Source organism: Mytilus trossulus, chromosome 14 (genome assembly GCF_036588685.1).
Source record: "Mytilus trossulus isolate FHL-02 chromosome 14, PNRI_Mtr1.1.1.hap1, whole genome shotgun sequence".
NCBI classification, from domain to species: Eukaryota; Metazoa; Mollusca; class Bivalvia; order Mytilida; family Mytilidae; genus Mytilus; species Mytilus trossulus.
The window spans coordinates 9,708,756-9,725,794 of record NC_086386.1 but is presented as its reverse complement, the minus strand read 5'-3'; the positions used below and the strand labels follow the sequence as shown (position 1 = coordinate 9,725,794).

Sequence of the window (17,039 nt, the reverse complement as noted above, 5' to 3'; positions counted from 1 at the left end):
GACGGGTCACGTTGTTTCCTCACCAGTTTGTAAAACCCTTTGTCGTTCCTTTCGTTCAGTTCCATTAGTTCCTGGTATTTGTTGTTTCTATTTGTCGCTTCAAGCCTCCTTTGGAGTGATCTTAGTTTTTTCTTAGAGTTCTTATTGTTTTTATAAATCTCGTTTTCTGGATTTGTTGGTTTGCCCGCAGCTTTCCATTTTGCATGGTGTATCTTGCTTGACTTAGCCGCCGCACTAGCAATTTCTGGCGCCCATGGTTTTTTGCTTGGTTTTCCTGTTCTTTTCCTTCTATTTATAGGAACACTACTATTCTTTACTGCTGATTCTGACAGTATCTTACAAATGGAATTGATATTATCTGATATATTGTCACATGTCAGTATGAGTTCATTGTCATCTATGAGTGCTAATCTAGATTCATCTTCTTCTTCATATCCTTTTTTGTCTATCTTATTCCAGTTGATCCTTAACTGATTTAGTTTTCCATCTCTTTGATTTGATAGTTTTATCTCACACGGTGTCTTCACAAGAATGGGATTGTGAGTAGATGAGTTAGTATAGTTGGTTCCCTGTCGAATGTTCTGTATGTTGATATCAGGTCACTGCTCTGCACGAAGTAATCAATCTGGGAAGCATCTCTTCCCTTGTAATGATAAAAGGTAAAATCAGAACCACAAGATTTTGGTATTATGATATACATTCCATTTTCTTTAATAAAATTCATAAAAGCTTTGTACATATATGAAAATGAGTTATTTTTATTTATTGTTTATTTTTTGCACGAATTTAATTTTTGATTAATGCACTCATTAGATTGTTACTTTTTATTAAGATGTGATGTGCCGACGTATAGTCATCAATGTAGTGATGGATCGCCGTAAGATGTAGATGTAGATCAATCTAATTAAAATATTGATCTCTGATTACGTTATATGCAGTATAACGTAATCAGAGATCAATATTTTAATTAGATTGCAGTATAACGTAATCAGAGATCAATATTTTAATTAGATTGAGATGTAGATGTAGATGCAGACCTTTTTCGGGATGTCAGGGTCAGATGTTATAAGCTTGGGATTTCGGGATTAAACATTTTGGGATCCTGGAATTCTTTTTTTTAATTTTGGGATGTTTGATTTGATTTTCTTAAAATTCGGGACATCAGGTTTCAAGTTTTTTTTTGCTTGGGATTTCGGGATTAGAACCCCTCCACCCCCACCACCACCACCCCCACCCCGAGGAACAGATGCATACTGTTCCCGGATTTATATGTATCTGAATATATTTATAATAATAAAATCTTTCGGCGATACACTTAATCTTTCTACATAAATAAGGCCGTTAGTTTTCTCGTTTGAATTGTTTTACATGGTCTTATCGTGGCCTTTTATAGCTGACTATGCGGTATGGGCTTTGCTCATTGTTGAAGGCCGTATGGTGACCTATGGTTGTTAATGTCTGTGTCATTTTGGTCTTTTGTGGATAGTCGTCTCATTGGCAATCATACCACATCTTCTTTTTTTATACTAAGTCACTTATTTTGAAAATCTACACAAAAAAGGGTGTAGAGGGGAAGTGGTTTATTTGTAAAGGTTTTTTTTTGTCATTTATATTTTGGTAACTATAAACCACCAGCCAAATTCTTTTACTGAGTTTATTGTCCATTCATATTTTTCAAAAAATGTTCCTTTATAATAACTTTTATGATAAGAATAACGGAGACTGACCAAAACTTTTCGAGTCAGTGTCACGGTGTTTTAATTTAGAACATTTGGACTCTAAATTTACTCTGATCTGTTAAATAAGATTGTGCTTATTACATTAATTAAAAGAAAATTTTACAGAGTTGATTTAAACTGAATGTCATTTCGTTTAGTGCCAGTATAACTATTGTATATGTGTGAAAATTTCAAGTTGCGTTGTTTAAATAAAGTTGAGAATGGAATATTATCATTTTTTTTACATATATAATTGCAATTAATCCGGATGTGCTCATACGGTTATATATATACAAACATTATTTTCAGTTCCTTTTATTGCTGAGTTCTTTTGATGTACACTTGTAGTGACATTAATTCGTTTTTAATCTTTGTCTATATTCTAAAACTTAGGTGTTTAATTATTTCATAGTGATATAATTCTCTAAATTTTCTTTTGTGTGTGTCGGTTATATAATATCATAAATGTGTTGGCACCTTGTGGACCAGTGCGGGACGTTTGTGTTTTTTAATAAGACATTTACGCTTTTTGTCGAGTCTTCGACTTTAGTCGAAAAAGCGAGACATAGCGATCCTAAATACCGTCGACGGTGTCATCGTCGTCGTCGTCGTCGGCGGCGTCAACACATATTCACCGTCTCTGTGGTTAATGAGCTAACTAAACTTGGACAGATTCTGAAAAGGAGTAGGTCCGGTAAGGACTCATTTTGGCCTCAAATTTCAGTTTCATCTGACGAACGATTTTGACCACTTTTTAAACACTTAAGTATTTATTTCACTTGATTCAATTAGTTTTTGTGAAAGAATTTAACTGATTTAGTCATTAAAGACGATCCGGTTCAAGCTCAAATATGAAAAATCTCTCAAATATGCAAAAAAACGTCACTTTTCAGATGGTTTTTGTCAAAAATGAAAGTGGCCGCATCCGTGTTCATCCACAACCTTTATATATGTTCTGTATTATCATAAAATACAACTTACATTTCAATATTAAGGATGAACACGAATGCGACCACTTTCGTTTTACACGGAAACCGTCTAAAATTTAACTAAAATGATAGAATTTTGATGATTTCAGTAATTTAGCATGACTTAATGGTGCCACACCCCGATATATGTGCATTTCATTGTCAAAAACAGCCCATTTTTATGTAGCAGAAGCATTCAACTGTCCAATAAATAACTAAAAGTTTACATTTTAACAATTTTGTAAAACTGTTATATTTTGGGGCCAAAAAGGGGTCTTACCGGACCTACTCCTTTGTTTATGATTATGAGATAGTATCCAGAAGTAAATTGTTAAAAACAAAAGTTCCATTTTTCCGTATTTTACTTATAAATGGACTTTGTTTTTCCTCATTACATACATTACATACGCTCTGTGGTTAAACTTTTAAAACTTTAAATGATTTTCTTAAACTATCCTCGATTTGTACCAAACTTGGACAGAAGCTTACATGTAAATTGATTATGATCACTTTGTTTTTCTTCCATTTAATATTACATACAGTATGCAGTTAAAGTTTTTAAAACATTTATGAGTTCCATTTTTCCGTATTTTACTTATAAATGGACTTTGTTTTTCCTCCAGGAAACATTACATACGCTCTGTGGTTAAACTTTTAAAACTTTAAATGATTTTCTAAAACTATCCTCGATTTGTACCAAACTTGGACAGAAGTTTACATGTAAATTGATTATGATCACTTTGTTTTTCTTCCATTTAATATTACATACAGTATGCAGTTAAAGTTTTTAAAACATTTATGAGATGCATAAACTATCCTTGATTTTTAAAAAAACTTGAACTAAAGCTTCTTACAATCAAAAGATAGAATCGGAATAATTGACCCCCCCCCCTCATTTTTGTTGAGCCTGACTGCCATTAACAGCAAAAGTAGGCGAGGCACTGGCATGGGTTCTGCGGAACCCTTACACATATGTGTTTTTACTTTTAGGACTTTTGCTTTTTGTTTCCCACAAAATTGAAATATTTCAATAAGTCCTTGATAGTTTAGAGAACTATATATTATCCAGTAAATGAACAGAAAAAGAACTATCTTTTATTTTAAAAAAATCAACAAACTCTACCATTTTCTTCTTCTTCTGTGAAATAAAAAAAGTATTTACATACATGAATAACCAAGGATTTTTATAGTTGTATTTTTAAATCTATGATATAGCTGCTAGTCAATAAATTAATATTCATTTTGAGTCTCACCAAATTTATATACATGTTGATCGCTTGTTTTTAATAAAGGATTATGAAATTTCACATCTGACAACTAGAGAGTTCTAACCGTTGATTCTTTCACAACCATGTCATATGAAAACGACAGCAGTTCTCTCGGGTGAATCGAATTAATTCCCTTAAATCAATCATGACAGTCTTTCAACCGCAAGGTCAACATTAACTAGCACCGCAGTTAGTGAACAAAATTCGGTCTAATTGGTACTCATACCTCATCTTCTTATATCTTCGAATTACTACAATATCTTCTGAAAATTAATTCACTAGTGATACCAAAGACAAATCTTCTGTGGAGGGTCTTCCAGCATCTTTGAAGACACGTTGGAGACAACCTACTTTATCTAAATCATCGTTAAATACAATTGTTCCATCAAAGGCTAGTAACAACTGAGATGCCCCATTTGTGTTTAATCCTATGGAACTGAAATTGATTATATTGTGTACATGTATTAAAGTTGGCCAGCACTGGGACAAATACATTGCTGTTGTGAAAAAAAATGTTCCATTTCAGTCATAGTGACTACTTCTCTTGATGTACAAGGAAATTTTAAATACAAACTTCATACGAAGTACTCTGAAACTCATTCAGATCAAGTTTGGCTAGCCTAAAATCGATAGAATTTTTTTTTAAAGTTAGCAAACTAGATGAACAAATTGTGAAAAAGGTCTTTATAGGTCAATAACTCCTTATAATATAGTGGTAAGTTGACAATTTACTTATATCAACTTATTTGTAGATCTTACTTTGCTGAACATTTTTGCTGTTAAAAATTTATCTTTATCTATAATAGTATTCAAGATAATAACCAATAAATTGCTTCACTAAGCGCAGCTGGATACGACCGCAGATATCCAACCATGAAAAGTTGGGGCCAAAACGGACACAATATTCACCGTCTTCATACATGTCTGATTTTGAATTGCTATTAAATTTTTGACACACCATTAGTTTCTGACATGTACCTATGTATCTGCAATGGTTATGAGAATAAAGATATTGTAATATATGACACAGAGTAACTGTAGTCAAAGAACTTAAAATTGGTTATATGATTTGAATTTATATTCATTTTTTTTTGCTTTTGTGCAATACACTATGCTGTTGCGAAGCAACCCCCCCCCCCCCCCCCCCAAAAAAAAAGTTACTTTTTTTTTGCTTTTGTGCAATACACTTTGCTGTTGAATATTACTAATTTTATTGTTTTAAAATTCTAATGGAGTTTGCAACCATAATTACCCAATTTAGATAAATTATAAAAGTCTTAAAATATAAAATGACATACATAATCATGGCTAAAATTAATATTAATTAATTGTAACTACAAAATTAAATTGACAGCTAATAACCTCAAGACAATCATACATAATTTACAAGCAGTGTAAGGGAGATAATCAAACATTGTTCTTTAAATAAATTTGGATTACCTCCCTTACACTGCTTTTAAATTGTCTCAATTATCTTTTAACTAAAAAAAAAAACTTGTTTCCCCCCTTTTTTTGTCCTATTTCCTACTTGGTTTAGGCATAACCCTCTAAATTCAATCCTAACCATCTCTTTGTAGGATGGAATCTTGTAGTATAATTTCAGAGAATTTCATAAACTTAAAAACAAGTTATTGTCTGGAAACTTCAGACATGCTTATTAGGGCCCCTCATCCTAAACCCTTGGGACCCTAAACCCCAAAATCAATCCTAAACTTCCTTTAGTGATTTTGAACCTAGTGTTAAAATTTTGTAGATAACTATAATTAGGTTATTATCTGGAAACCATCTGTCTTCGCACGACGCAGACAACAACGTGATACCAGTATACGTTTTTTTTTTGTGGTGGTATAAAATCGAAAAATTTCCTAACAATCATTAATTCAGGGCTATGCATGAAGAAGATCTATTAATTGGCTTAAAATTTCATTAAAATAACATTCTTATTTTTATTTCAGTACAGTAAATCAAGTCTTATTGATCATTTTGTAGCTCTCATTTTCTTAAAGCTGCTATAGTTATGGCACAAGTTTACTGATGATTTTGGCCATGTTTAATTATTTTTAGATCTTGTCTGCTACATTATTTCACTCTTTCTTATAAGTTCTCAAGATAAAAGGCAAACATAAAAATAATTGGTAAATTAAGAGCAACTGCTCCTGGAAAGATTTGTCTGCAGATTCAAGTTAAAATATCTTGACATTTAACAGACAAACTTGCAGTTTACCACTTCTTTTTCTATTTTGAGACATGACCTCCATGTTGGTTGGCAGGCAGTAACACTTGTTTTACTAGATACTATTAGTATGATTGTACACAGATTAGTTCCCAATCATCATCACACTTTTGTGGAGATTTTCATAAATTCAATAAAGACCAGTTACAAATGTCAAGTAATAGTTATAGTTCCTTGGCATTTTGAGCCAAAAATAATCATAAAAATACTGAACTCACAGGAAAATTCGAACAGAAAGTCCTTAATCATATGACTAAAAACAGGAATCCTCTGTCACAAATAAACAGTGGACCAAAACTCAGGTCTATAGCTAGCTGACCCTCTCACCTGTATGACAACCATAAAATTCAAGTGAGCATGGGATCATCACTATTGTGTAATACACTAACAAACTGTAACATTGACTATTTTTAAATGATGTGCTATCCATTATACTTAATTTTTATCTTGCATATAGATGTGTTTTAATGTCTGAAGTTATTGAGGCACTTTCTCATTGAAATGTATCCTGTTCTACTCTTATATTTCATCTAATGGCACCATAGGCCTCTACTTTTGCAATGGTGCTTAGACTAGATATAAAGTTACACCCAACTGCAGGGAAAAATACCTTATCCTTGACAATAACCAAGATGCTCATTATTTAAAGCCATACAGTGTACTGTAGCTCTTAACTCCTCGGTCATTATTTCAAGTTATTTACACCTGATAATGTAAACATAATCCAATTTTTGATGACTTAAAGATGACTAAAACAATGACATCATTTATATTTTTAGAACAGATACAAGATTCCTGCACCTTGCAAAAGTAGTTTTCTTGACAGTGTTACATCGTTTTTGTGATTGAATATTTGAGCATTTATTTACATTGATAAATCTCTGTGAATGTTCATGGATAGGATGTATAGAATGTTATAATCAATGCACTATGTTGAGTATCAAAAAGGTAGTGAAAAGGCTTGGAAGATTGAGATATTAAATCAGTAACATAGGGTTTCGACTGCATTTCATGCAATGTTCACCAAAAAAATGAAAGAGATTTGTATTTTATAATTTATTTCAATTTTTGCTATCGACAACAAATAAACCAATTCATTACTTCCATCATACTTTTCTATACATAATTAAAAATCAAATATAAGGAAAAAAATAAGCAATAACAAAAGAAAAACAATATAAACAAATAATTTCAAAATTGTGCACTATCTAATACTATATAGTCATCATGTTTTAAATAAAACGGTTAATTATAGTCACAGAGCCCAGCTCTAATGCAATGATTTGTAATAAAAATACTTATACATAAGAAAATTATTTAAGTGTATCAGTTCAAGTTTCTGTCTTGTGCACGGAACCAACAAACACATTTTGTGTGTGATGCAGTTTAAGTTTAGGTTTCTATCCACTAATAATTATATATACCAAGTTTAGGCTGCAGTATTGTAGTATAAAACAATGATTACCCTTTAATATTCACTTCTGATTGTAACATATTACTGACTAGCAATAATCAACTTGTAATCTAATGTCTAGTTCTATTGACATACTTTTAACAATCTTACCCTGGAGATAATTAAGATTGTCATGAAAGTAAGGAAATATATATCATGTTCTGAATGATGAATGTACATTTAAAGACCTCCTTCAAGGAATAAAAGTACTTTGAATGCATGATATTTGAAAATGTATGTAAATATGCTTTGTAAAGCTTAAATAAAATTCAATTTCCCTAAAATAACATAGAGAAAAAAAAAAGTGCAGGCTTGCGCTGAATGTAATTGGTGAAAAGCAACTAATTGTAATGCAGCAAAAGCCTTCACTTGACACTATATGGTTGGCTTCTTCATTATAAGGTTACTACCAGACAACTAAAATATTATATACATGAAACCAAGATGAAATATTCCTCAAAATACTTATCATGAAAAAAGATACTACATATATATAATATATATTGTCTAATGTTTGATCATGTATTTTGTTTCAATTATTATGCACAGTTAACTGAATTGTCAAGCCCTTCCACCTAATAACTGAAATTGTAAGGATAAGCAAACACTTTATTCCATTCAGAAGACACCCCTGGCCTTGCGGTCATAAAATTTTAGAGCATGATTTTTGTACTCAGACTCGAGAATCAACCAATCAAAATACAGGATTTGGTGTTTAGAGCATGATTTTTGTGCTCCAATTAAGCACTGAGCAAAGTTTTATGACTTCAACCATTGGTATTCGCAGTCAATAAAGAAACCTTAAAATGCCCCTTGATAATTTAATTGTGAAAATGAGATCTTCCTGAGATAAAGCAAATAATTAAACCTACAATAATATGTGTGATTTGATCTGAGATTTACATACTGAAGATTCATATAAAAATTATATTTTTATGAATACCAATTTTAGTAGATTGAGAAAAACTTGCATGTTCGTGGATATTTGATTTCCATACAATCGAATACAATCCCATAGAAAATATATCATTTATTGAACATTTCATTTTATGCTTCACTTGTACATGTATCAATAAAATCCATGAAAAATAATTAATCCACAGCACTCATCAGATTGTTTTGGGGTTGACCAATCATGATTTTGTAACATTCACTGTAATATGTCTCATTCCTAACAAAAATCTCATGGAAATGATGTATTGTAGTATCAATTATGATAAGAATGATTAAGTAGTTGGTACAAATTTAAACCATGACAATTAATGAAATTGTGATTATGAGGAGATCTTTAAGGCCTACAAAATATTATTAACTTCCCAGTCACTGTTGTGTCTACCAATTCTAATGAGGTTACACTGAGATTCTTTTAAATCTACAAATCTATAAACTCTTAATTCCAGATCTCAGTACTGTTTACCAACACTTTGGTAAAAAGTTATTAGATGTCAAATATATTGAAAAACATGTCACAAAGTTGGCAAAGTCTTTGGTGTCATTCAATGTAGTTTCAGCTAAACCATTGATAAAAACACTCACTTCCTAATAAAAAATTGTTTCAATTAGTCTGAGAAGCTAATATATTTTGTAAGGCTTACCCGACTTTATATGCATTATATAAAATACTGATTCTGATGCGTTATTAAGATCTTTGAAAATGATATGTTCTACATATAAATATAATCTCACAACTGAAAGAGATCTTTCTGAGACAAACATATAGTTGAGGTAATAGACCCTTTGTTCAATAAAAATAGATTATTTACAGTCAATAAATAACTCATATCAAAATCTCATTGTTAAAACATTTTTATCCTTCAATAATGACTGATATATTTTTTCTGTCTATGAAGAAATAACATAAAAAATGTGATGCACACTGAATAATGCGTGTAGCAGGTTATTTAACATTTTTATGTTATTTCGAATAGACAGCAAAAAATATTACAGTCATTTCTTAATTCTAAATTACATTTTAAACCGAAGAAAACCATGAAAAAACATTGATGACTTCACGGTCACATGACTAAATTATGTCTATGGGCTGATAACAAAAAAACATCAGCCAATCAGAAGATGTGTTACATCCAAAATTAAATTATTTACCAATAACTATTTGTATTTGTGACATTTAAAATAGAATACTGATATAAAAACATAAATGGTTTACATGACAGTATACTGTATAGCAGGTTATTTTCGTGGGTGTAAAATTTCGCAATTTTCATTGAATAAGGTTTACGAAATATTTTGGTGGATTCAAAACTTTTATCAAAACCTTTGTGTGTGCCGTTTCAATTTGGCAGAATTTGTTTTGGCGATTTTGTTTTATCCGCCAAAATACACCAAAATTTGCACCTGCGAAAATATACCACTATACGGTATAAGCCTATACCGATAAAATTATGACTGGGCCATGATTAGTATGAGGTGAGCAAACAAAGCTAAAGGCTTAGCAAGTGCATGTAGAAGTCAAATCTGAAGCTGATCATTCACTATCATATATATATCACAATGAATGACAGATTGTTAATATGGAAATATTTTATGTGTCATTTAGACTCTGGTTGAGAGTTGTCTCATTGGAGAACACAACTTATCTTCTTATCATATAATTTAGAAAGAAAGACATCTAGAGTTTATTTGTTCAATATTTCTTTCCATTCAATGTAGCCATAATCCATTTCAGAGGTTCTGGAAACAAATAGATAAAATAAAATAACAGAAATGAGTTGATTCACATATTTCTATGAAAAGTGACTATTCAATGATAATCCTGATCAAGTTCCAATTCTTATTGGCCCTGTAATTTCATTCAAGATGTAAGAAAAATACACAATGATTTTTTTCTTCTACCGAAAAAGTAAATACACAAAATGTGTGGTATAATTTGTCAACAAGCTGGAATCATCTCCACCAAGTATAACATTTTTTACATACAATTATTAATGAGAATCGTTTCATGCATGCAAAAATTAAATGGTTTCCTTTCTAATTACCCTATTTCCTTTTATTAAAAAACAATTTGATAAACTACCCTACAATTCGTCACAATGATTCTATAATACATTATTTTTACAATAATTCCTCTTTTGAATATATATTCAAATAATAATTGGTTTCTCATTGGACAGGATTTTAAAGACTTTTTAAAAAGAATAAAAATACAATTAACATAAGATAACAAGTATTACTTCATTACAACCGTATAAAGTCCATTGCAGGTTTTGATTTTATTAGGTTATCAGCAGATTTTTATTTTGTATGGCACAATACTATTTCCATTGTTTTAAACGAAAGGGATTCTCGACTCAATTTACATATTCATCAAACCATGAAATCTTGGTTTTGTATTAAAGGGAACTGTATAAAAGTATTCTAGAATTAAATGAAAAAGGAAAAACTAAAGGTCTACCTTAAATATTATAGTAAAGTATTATAATAACTTAATTCAAAAATACAGTTTATACTAAAACTGACCTTCACTTCACACATAAAAAATCACATGTCTATAATAAACATGTCATTTGATGAAACATTACATATAGACTATTGCATTGTATCATAAAAATCTCAATTAAAATTCATTTTGGCATTCTATCACAACTACATGAATCAATTATAAATAATTCCTAACTACAAAGCACAGAGCAAATAGGTTGATTTGGGTGAGTATTGTGGTCTGACCAAAGACATCTTCAAGCACTAATATTTTGGCAAATGAATATCATATCTTTATATTAAAAATCAAAAAGATAATCTAGAGGGTGAGGGACTTTCAACATTCCTGAAAGACCAGCTACTGATGGTTAAAAATAAAAATTCCAATCCTACCCTCCCACATTCATTTTAACGGAACAGCCCCGACATTTAAAATTTATTAATATTAAAGAAATGGAATGTTGTTTTCTCTTTTGTTTAATTGTTTATAAGATGAATCCAGTGTTATATTATCGTTTCTATTCAGGTGTATGTGCCAGTGGTGAACTTTTACTTCTAGATACATGATGATGAGCTCTAGAATTTCCACCGATTCGTAAATTTTTTGCCTGATGAATTGGGGAGGATTGTATACTAGGTGACAAGGGAGGTAATAAGATATCCAGTTTCTGAAACTGTTCCTCAGGAATTAATTGTCTTAGTTTCATAATAGCATTTAACAATGCTTTCCTTTCTATTTCTAATGTTTTTATATGTGATTTTAACTTAGTTTCACTGGTCTGTGTGTTATGTATGACGATATCCAGACTATGTTGGTGACTGTTCATGTTTTGTAGTCTCTCCAGGAGCTCGTTGTTTTGTTGTTTTAGTCGTTGATTCATGTCTTCGAGTTTCTTTATTTTATCTGTATCTCCCGAGGAAGGAGAATAGATCATCTCCTCTCTCAGGACGTGGTATTCTACTTCATAAGCTTGAAGCTGCTTAGAAATATCTAACTCAAACACCTGAAAAATAACAATTAAGGATGTACAAGAGAATCCACCAAAAAGGTAAATTATACTATAGTAAAAATTCAAATGCATGCTTAGTTCCATAGAAAGCATTCCTTATCTAATGTGGAACCATATACAACTTCATAGAGATCCATAAACTTATATACAAGTTATTCTCTGAAAACAAGAAAATCCTTTTTTTTGGCACCTAATTCATAAAAGTTTGGACCAGTACCACAAAGTCAATCTCAATCTTCCGTTTTTGTGGTATGGGTGGTATGGAACCATGTGGTATAATTTCTAAGAGATCTACAGTTTAAAAAATTATTTACCAAATCAAACAAAACCTTCCTTTGGTGGTACAAAACCTTTGATACAATTTTATAGAAATCCATAAACTTGTATTAAAATTAAAATTTTTGTTGCAGTATAAAAATTGTCCCTTTTTTCTTAAGGGCATACGATACAGTTTTGATCCTGTATTTACAAGTTCATGAAAATTTGCATAAAGGCTATTTTTTACCTGATTAAATCAAATATGTAATAAAAATTATACCTTCATGTGCTACTTTTTGAGTAAAATGAGGTCGAAATTTTATGTATTTGCTCAAAATTCAGATTTGTGGCCGTAATTTCTTTTTCGAAAGAAAGACATAACTTTTTTGTTAAAAAAGATAAACACAAATCGGTTTTTGTTGAATAATCGGTAATTTCTGTATTTTATAAATATCCAAAAAAAATATGCAATTTTATATTCAGAAATAACTCATATTTATCAAATGTTCATGAATTGAGGAAAAAACGTAATTTTTCACTGCATGTTTATCTAAAAAAAAAAAATCCTCTATTTACAGTTTTATAAAATTTGGGTCACATAATCTCCCTGCAAAATGAAACAAAATGCCGTTTTGAAAAATAGGGGTCCATGAACTCGTTTTCAAATTAAATCAGTTGAAAATGCATCTTTTCCCGATATCTCACAGTTTGACGTCGCGAAAATAACAAATTACGTTAGCAACGTCATTACCTTCACTGTAACTGTATCGTATGCCCTTAAGTAAGTCACCCACTCATAACCAGTAGCCTTTAATAAGCCATATCTTACCTGTATAATAATCCTTTCCATCTGTATAATACCTAGTTCAGGCAATGTTGTCTTAATAAATTCTACTATTGATTCGAAGGAATTACACTGTAAAATTAACTCTTTGTGGTTTCCCAGCAACAAGAGGCCAACCTTTAAAATGACCTCAGCACCCTGCATTAATATGAGATCTGAAAAAAGAAACACCAAGAAAATATTCTAACAACTTATTCATTTTGTCATATAAAAAGCATTACTTTTTTAATTCTTTTATATTACAATATATTGAATAATTTAATGATATCGGAACAAAATTAAGAAAAATTTCTAAATTTAGACTAAAAAACAAGAATGTGTCCCTAGTACAACACGTATGCCCCATCCACATTATCAAAAACTATCTTCAGTGGACCATGAAAATGGGGTGAAAACTCTAATTTGGCATTAAAATTAGAAAGATCATATCATAGCTATAGGGAAGATGTTTACCAAGTTTCAAGTTGATTTGACTTCAACTTCATCAAGAACTACCTCAATCAAAAACTTTAACCTGAAGCGGGACAGACGAACAGATGCACAGATCAGAAATTGTGATGCCCATAAATGAGGCATAAAAAGCAAGAATTCATTCAAAATTATTGAAATCTGATCACTTTTACTCATATCAATACAGAAACAAGAATCAACTTACCAAAAACTCTGGCAACAAATCCCAGAGGATACTGTGAAGCGAACAGCGTTAGAAACCATGGAGTGGCATATAAGTTTGGCGCTATCTCATGCTCCTCAAAATGGTCATGTAAATCTCTGTAGTTGTCATGGATAAGTCTTGTCAACTGATACAGTTGTATCTAAAATGTAATGGTACATGAATAATTAAACTATTTTCAGTGGAAGGTTTGAGAAAATTGGTCAAAGTCTATTGTTATAGCATAAAGATGGCTTCCATCCTTTTTAATTAGCCAGAATGCTTTTATTTTTTAAGGTGATGGTAAGTGGGAGTTTTAGACAGGTTAACCTGATTGAAATAAACTTAAAACAAGAATGTATCCATAGTACATGGATGCCCTACTTTCTATCATTTTCTATGTTCAGTGGACTGTAAAAACGGGTTCAAAACTAATTTGGCATTAAAACTAGACAAGATCATACCATAGGGAACATGCATACTAAGTTTCAAGTTGATTGAACTTCAACTTCATCAAAAACTACCTTGACCAAAAACTTTAACCCAAAGTGAGAGAGATGGACAAAGGAACAGAACAGAAAACATAATGCCCAGAAATGGGGCATAAAAAACAAGAATGTGTCCATAGTGCATGGATGCCCGACTTGCACCATCATTTTTTATGTTTATGATAGGGAATATGTTTACTAAGTTTCAAGTTGATCTGACTAAAAACAACATTGACCAAAGCTTTAACCGGAAGCAAGTGAGATGGAAGAAAGAACAGAAGATCAGACCAGAAAATGTAAAGCCTCAAGTAGTAGCACACAAATATTTATTATTGAATATGAGCAGAGAACATAACAGGTGAAAATAACTTTTTTTTTTTTTTGTAAAACAATTTGAACAAAGTAGATCTTATAAATTGCAATGTTATCTTACACTGGCAATTTGTGACTTTACATCAATCTGAAAGGCTTAATTTATTACATAAAATAATACTTTAATATCAGCATACCTGTCCTATGTTTTTGTAATAATTACAATTATATCATCAGGCATAGATAAAGTATAATAATAAGATTTGTAAACATGTTATACATACTTGTAGAGGCATCATACTTGGATGGAATTGTTTTCTCAGACCCAAGTTAAACATCATGTGACGTAAAGTTTCAAATGCTGCAGGCTCTTCCATCTGAGAGAGAAAAAAACACTATTATGACAAAGATTTAATGTAAACCTATATCACTTGTATGCCTATGGAAAATAATCAGCCTACAATGAGTTTTACTATTTGTTATATTTGTTATTCTTATCGGATTTTGTCTAATGCTTAGTCCGTTTCTGTGTGTGTTACATTTTAATGTTGTGTCGTTGTTCTCCTCTTATAATTAATTTGTTTCCCTCATTTTTGGTTTCTTACCCGGATTTTGTTTTTTGTCCATGGATTATGAGTTTTGAACATCGGTATACTACTGTTGCCTTTATTTACTATAAATATGTTAATATACATTGTTTTATTTTCTAGTTATTGGCCATGGATTTTTGTTTCATGTATACATATCCACACAGTCTGTTTCCAGTTATAATAATTATCTTACAATCCTGCTACAAAACTGAGATCCAATACTTTTGAAAATTCCCATGTTAGATTAAGTGCACGACATACTTCCCAATGGTTATCATTTTTAAAAGCAGTGTTTTTGTGTTGACTGTTTTGTACTCCATAAATTATGTCATATCTTTATCTTTTCTTATGGTATTCTGATGATGAGCTAATAAGTGTTTTTCTTTTTTTACTTGCACGATTCTTGTACTTATATTACTGTGTATAAAATATAGTACATGTTACTGTAGCTAAGCTAGAATACCAGTTTAAAAATATGAACAATTGAAAGTAAAATCTGGGATTGATATAAATTGATATGCATGATAAGACTTGAGATCTCACATGCATGAGATTTCCGCTATAAAACTGAGTTCCGGGAAACTAACCTGATTTTCTAGCTAACATTAAGCATTATAAGTGTGTAAACAGATCTATGTGTATGTTGGGTATAACACTTGAGATCTTACATGCATGAGGAGTATCCCTGCTATAAAACTAAGTCCCTGACAGTAGCCCACTTGTCTATCTAGGAGACTGTAGGCCTTTAGTAGGTTGTATAGGGCCAACTGACCAGGACCTAATTGTGTGGAGAAATACTTATGTTCTGGAAATGTTCTTCCTAAAACAAAATTGATAGTCATTAATTTTCAGTATTCTCTGACACATGACTTTATTTTTAATCAGTATATTTATTTTTGGAAAGAGGATAATGACATTCTTTTACATTAGTCGTTCTTTTAAACTTTTAAAATAGTGTATTTTACTGTTAAAATAAGTTACAAAGTATGTTAACCTTCTATGCAAATATGAAGTATCATTTTCACATTGTGTTAAAACTTTCAACATATCTGGACATTGCTTGCATTGTGAGATACTATAACATATAAGTATCAATAATGTGATATTTTGGTATTCTTATTCCTTTGTATGAGGCATGTTATAGATGAACGATTATGAGTATACTGAGTCGTTTGGTGTTTGGTTTAATCTTAAAATATATTAGAAACAGATAATGTGAATAAATCTATGCTTCTTTTGCAATCTTCATCCAGTAAGTTATATAAATTACATACCTAAATCTATGAGTATATTATGTTGGTATTCAGTCAGATCTTTTAACAGATCTTGATATTCTCTGGACGGAGACATGTCATTCTTGGAAGGATAATGTAACTTGTGTTGATCAACCATTAGATACCATATCTCTCCACGTAATAGTTTAGGTACACCTACAATAGAAATCCTAATGAAATTGGCTTCTACTTTTGATTAAAAAAATTGCATAGTACTGATCAATAAGTGCTGAGCAATATTTACATGTACAAAATATATAAAGGGTTAAAGACTTGCTTTGGTCACATGCATAAATGTCAAAAAAACTACCTATTGGCATGTGATAGCAGCAAATTTAATATTTCAACATTTCATTAAAAGCAACAAGAATTCTTTTTTCTTCGTAGTTTGCTTTCCATAGAAATTTTATGATCTGCCATATTTTTTCTAAATTTTTCGAGCGTATTAGATCAATAGTTCCACTTCGGCTTTTTTAAAGCAAAATCTAAAATACAGCAAGCAGAGGGATATTGAAATTTTTTTGGGTGTGTCT

At 30.9% G+C, this 17,039-nt stretch overlaps 1 protein-coding gene across 2 annotated transcripts in view; it reads right to left on the bottom strand.

Annotated features, from left to right (window-relative positions):
* Nucleotides 1-7,228: 7,228 nt before the first annotated feature.
* Nucleotides 7,229-17,039, bottom strand: part of LOC134696566 (TBC1 domain family member 1-like) — a 37,281-nt gene continuing 27,470 nt past the window's right edge. For both annotated transcript variants that reach the window (XM_063558420.1, XM_063558421.1), the window contains exons 13-18: nucleotides 16,507-16,662; nucleotides 15,901-16,052; nucleotides 14,927-15,019; nucleotides 13,846-14,005; nucleotides 13,176-13,345; nucleotides 7,229-12,082 (exon numbers count right to left, since the gene is read on the bottom strand). In XM_063558420.1, the coding sequence (XP_063414490.1) occupies nucleotides 11,597-12,082; nucleotides 13,176-13,345; nucleotides 13,846-14,005; nucleotides 14,927-15,019; nucleotides 15,901-16,052; nucleotides 16,507-16,662 (1,217 nt within the window). In that variant the 3' untranslated portion in view covers nucleotides 7,229-11,596. The remainder of the gene's footprint in view (nucleotides 12,083-13,175; nucleotides 13,346-13,845; nucleotides 14,006-14,926; nucleotides 15,020-15,900; nucleotides 16,053-16,506; nucleotides 16,663-17,039) is intronic.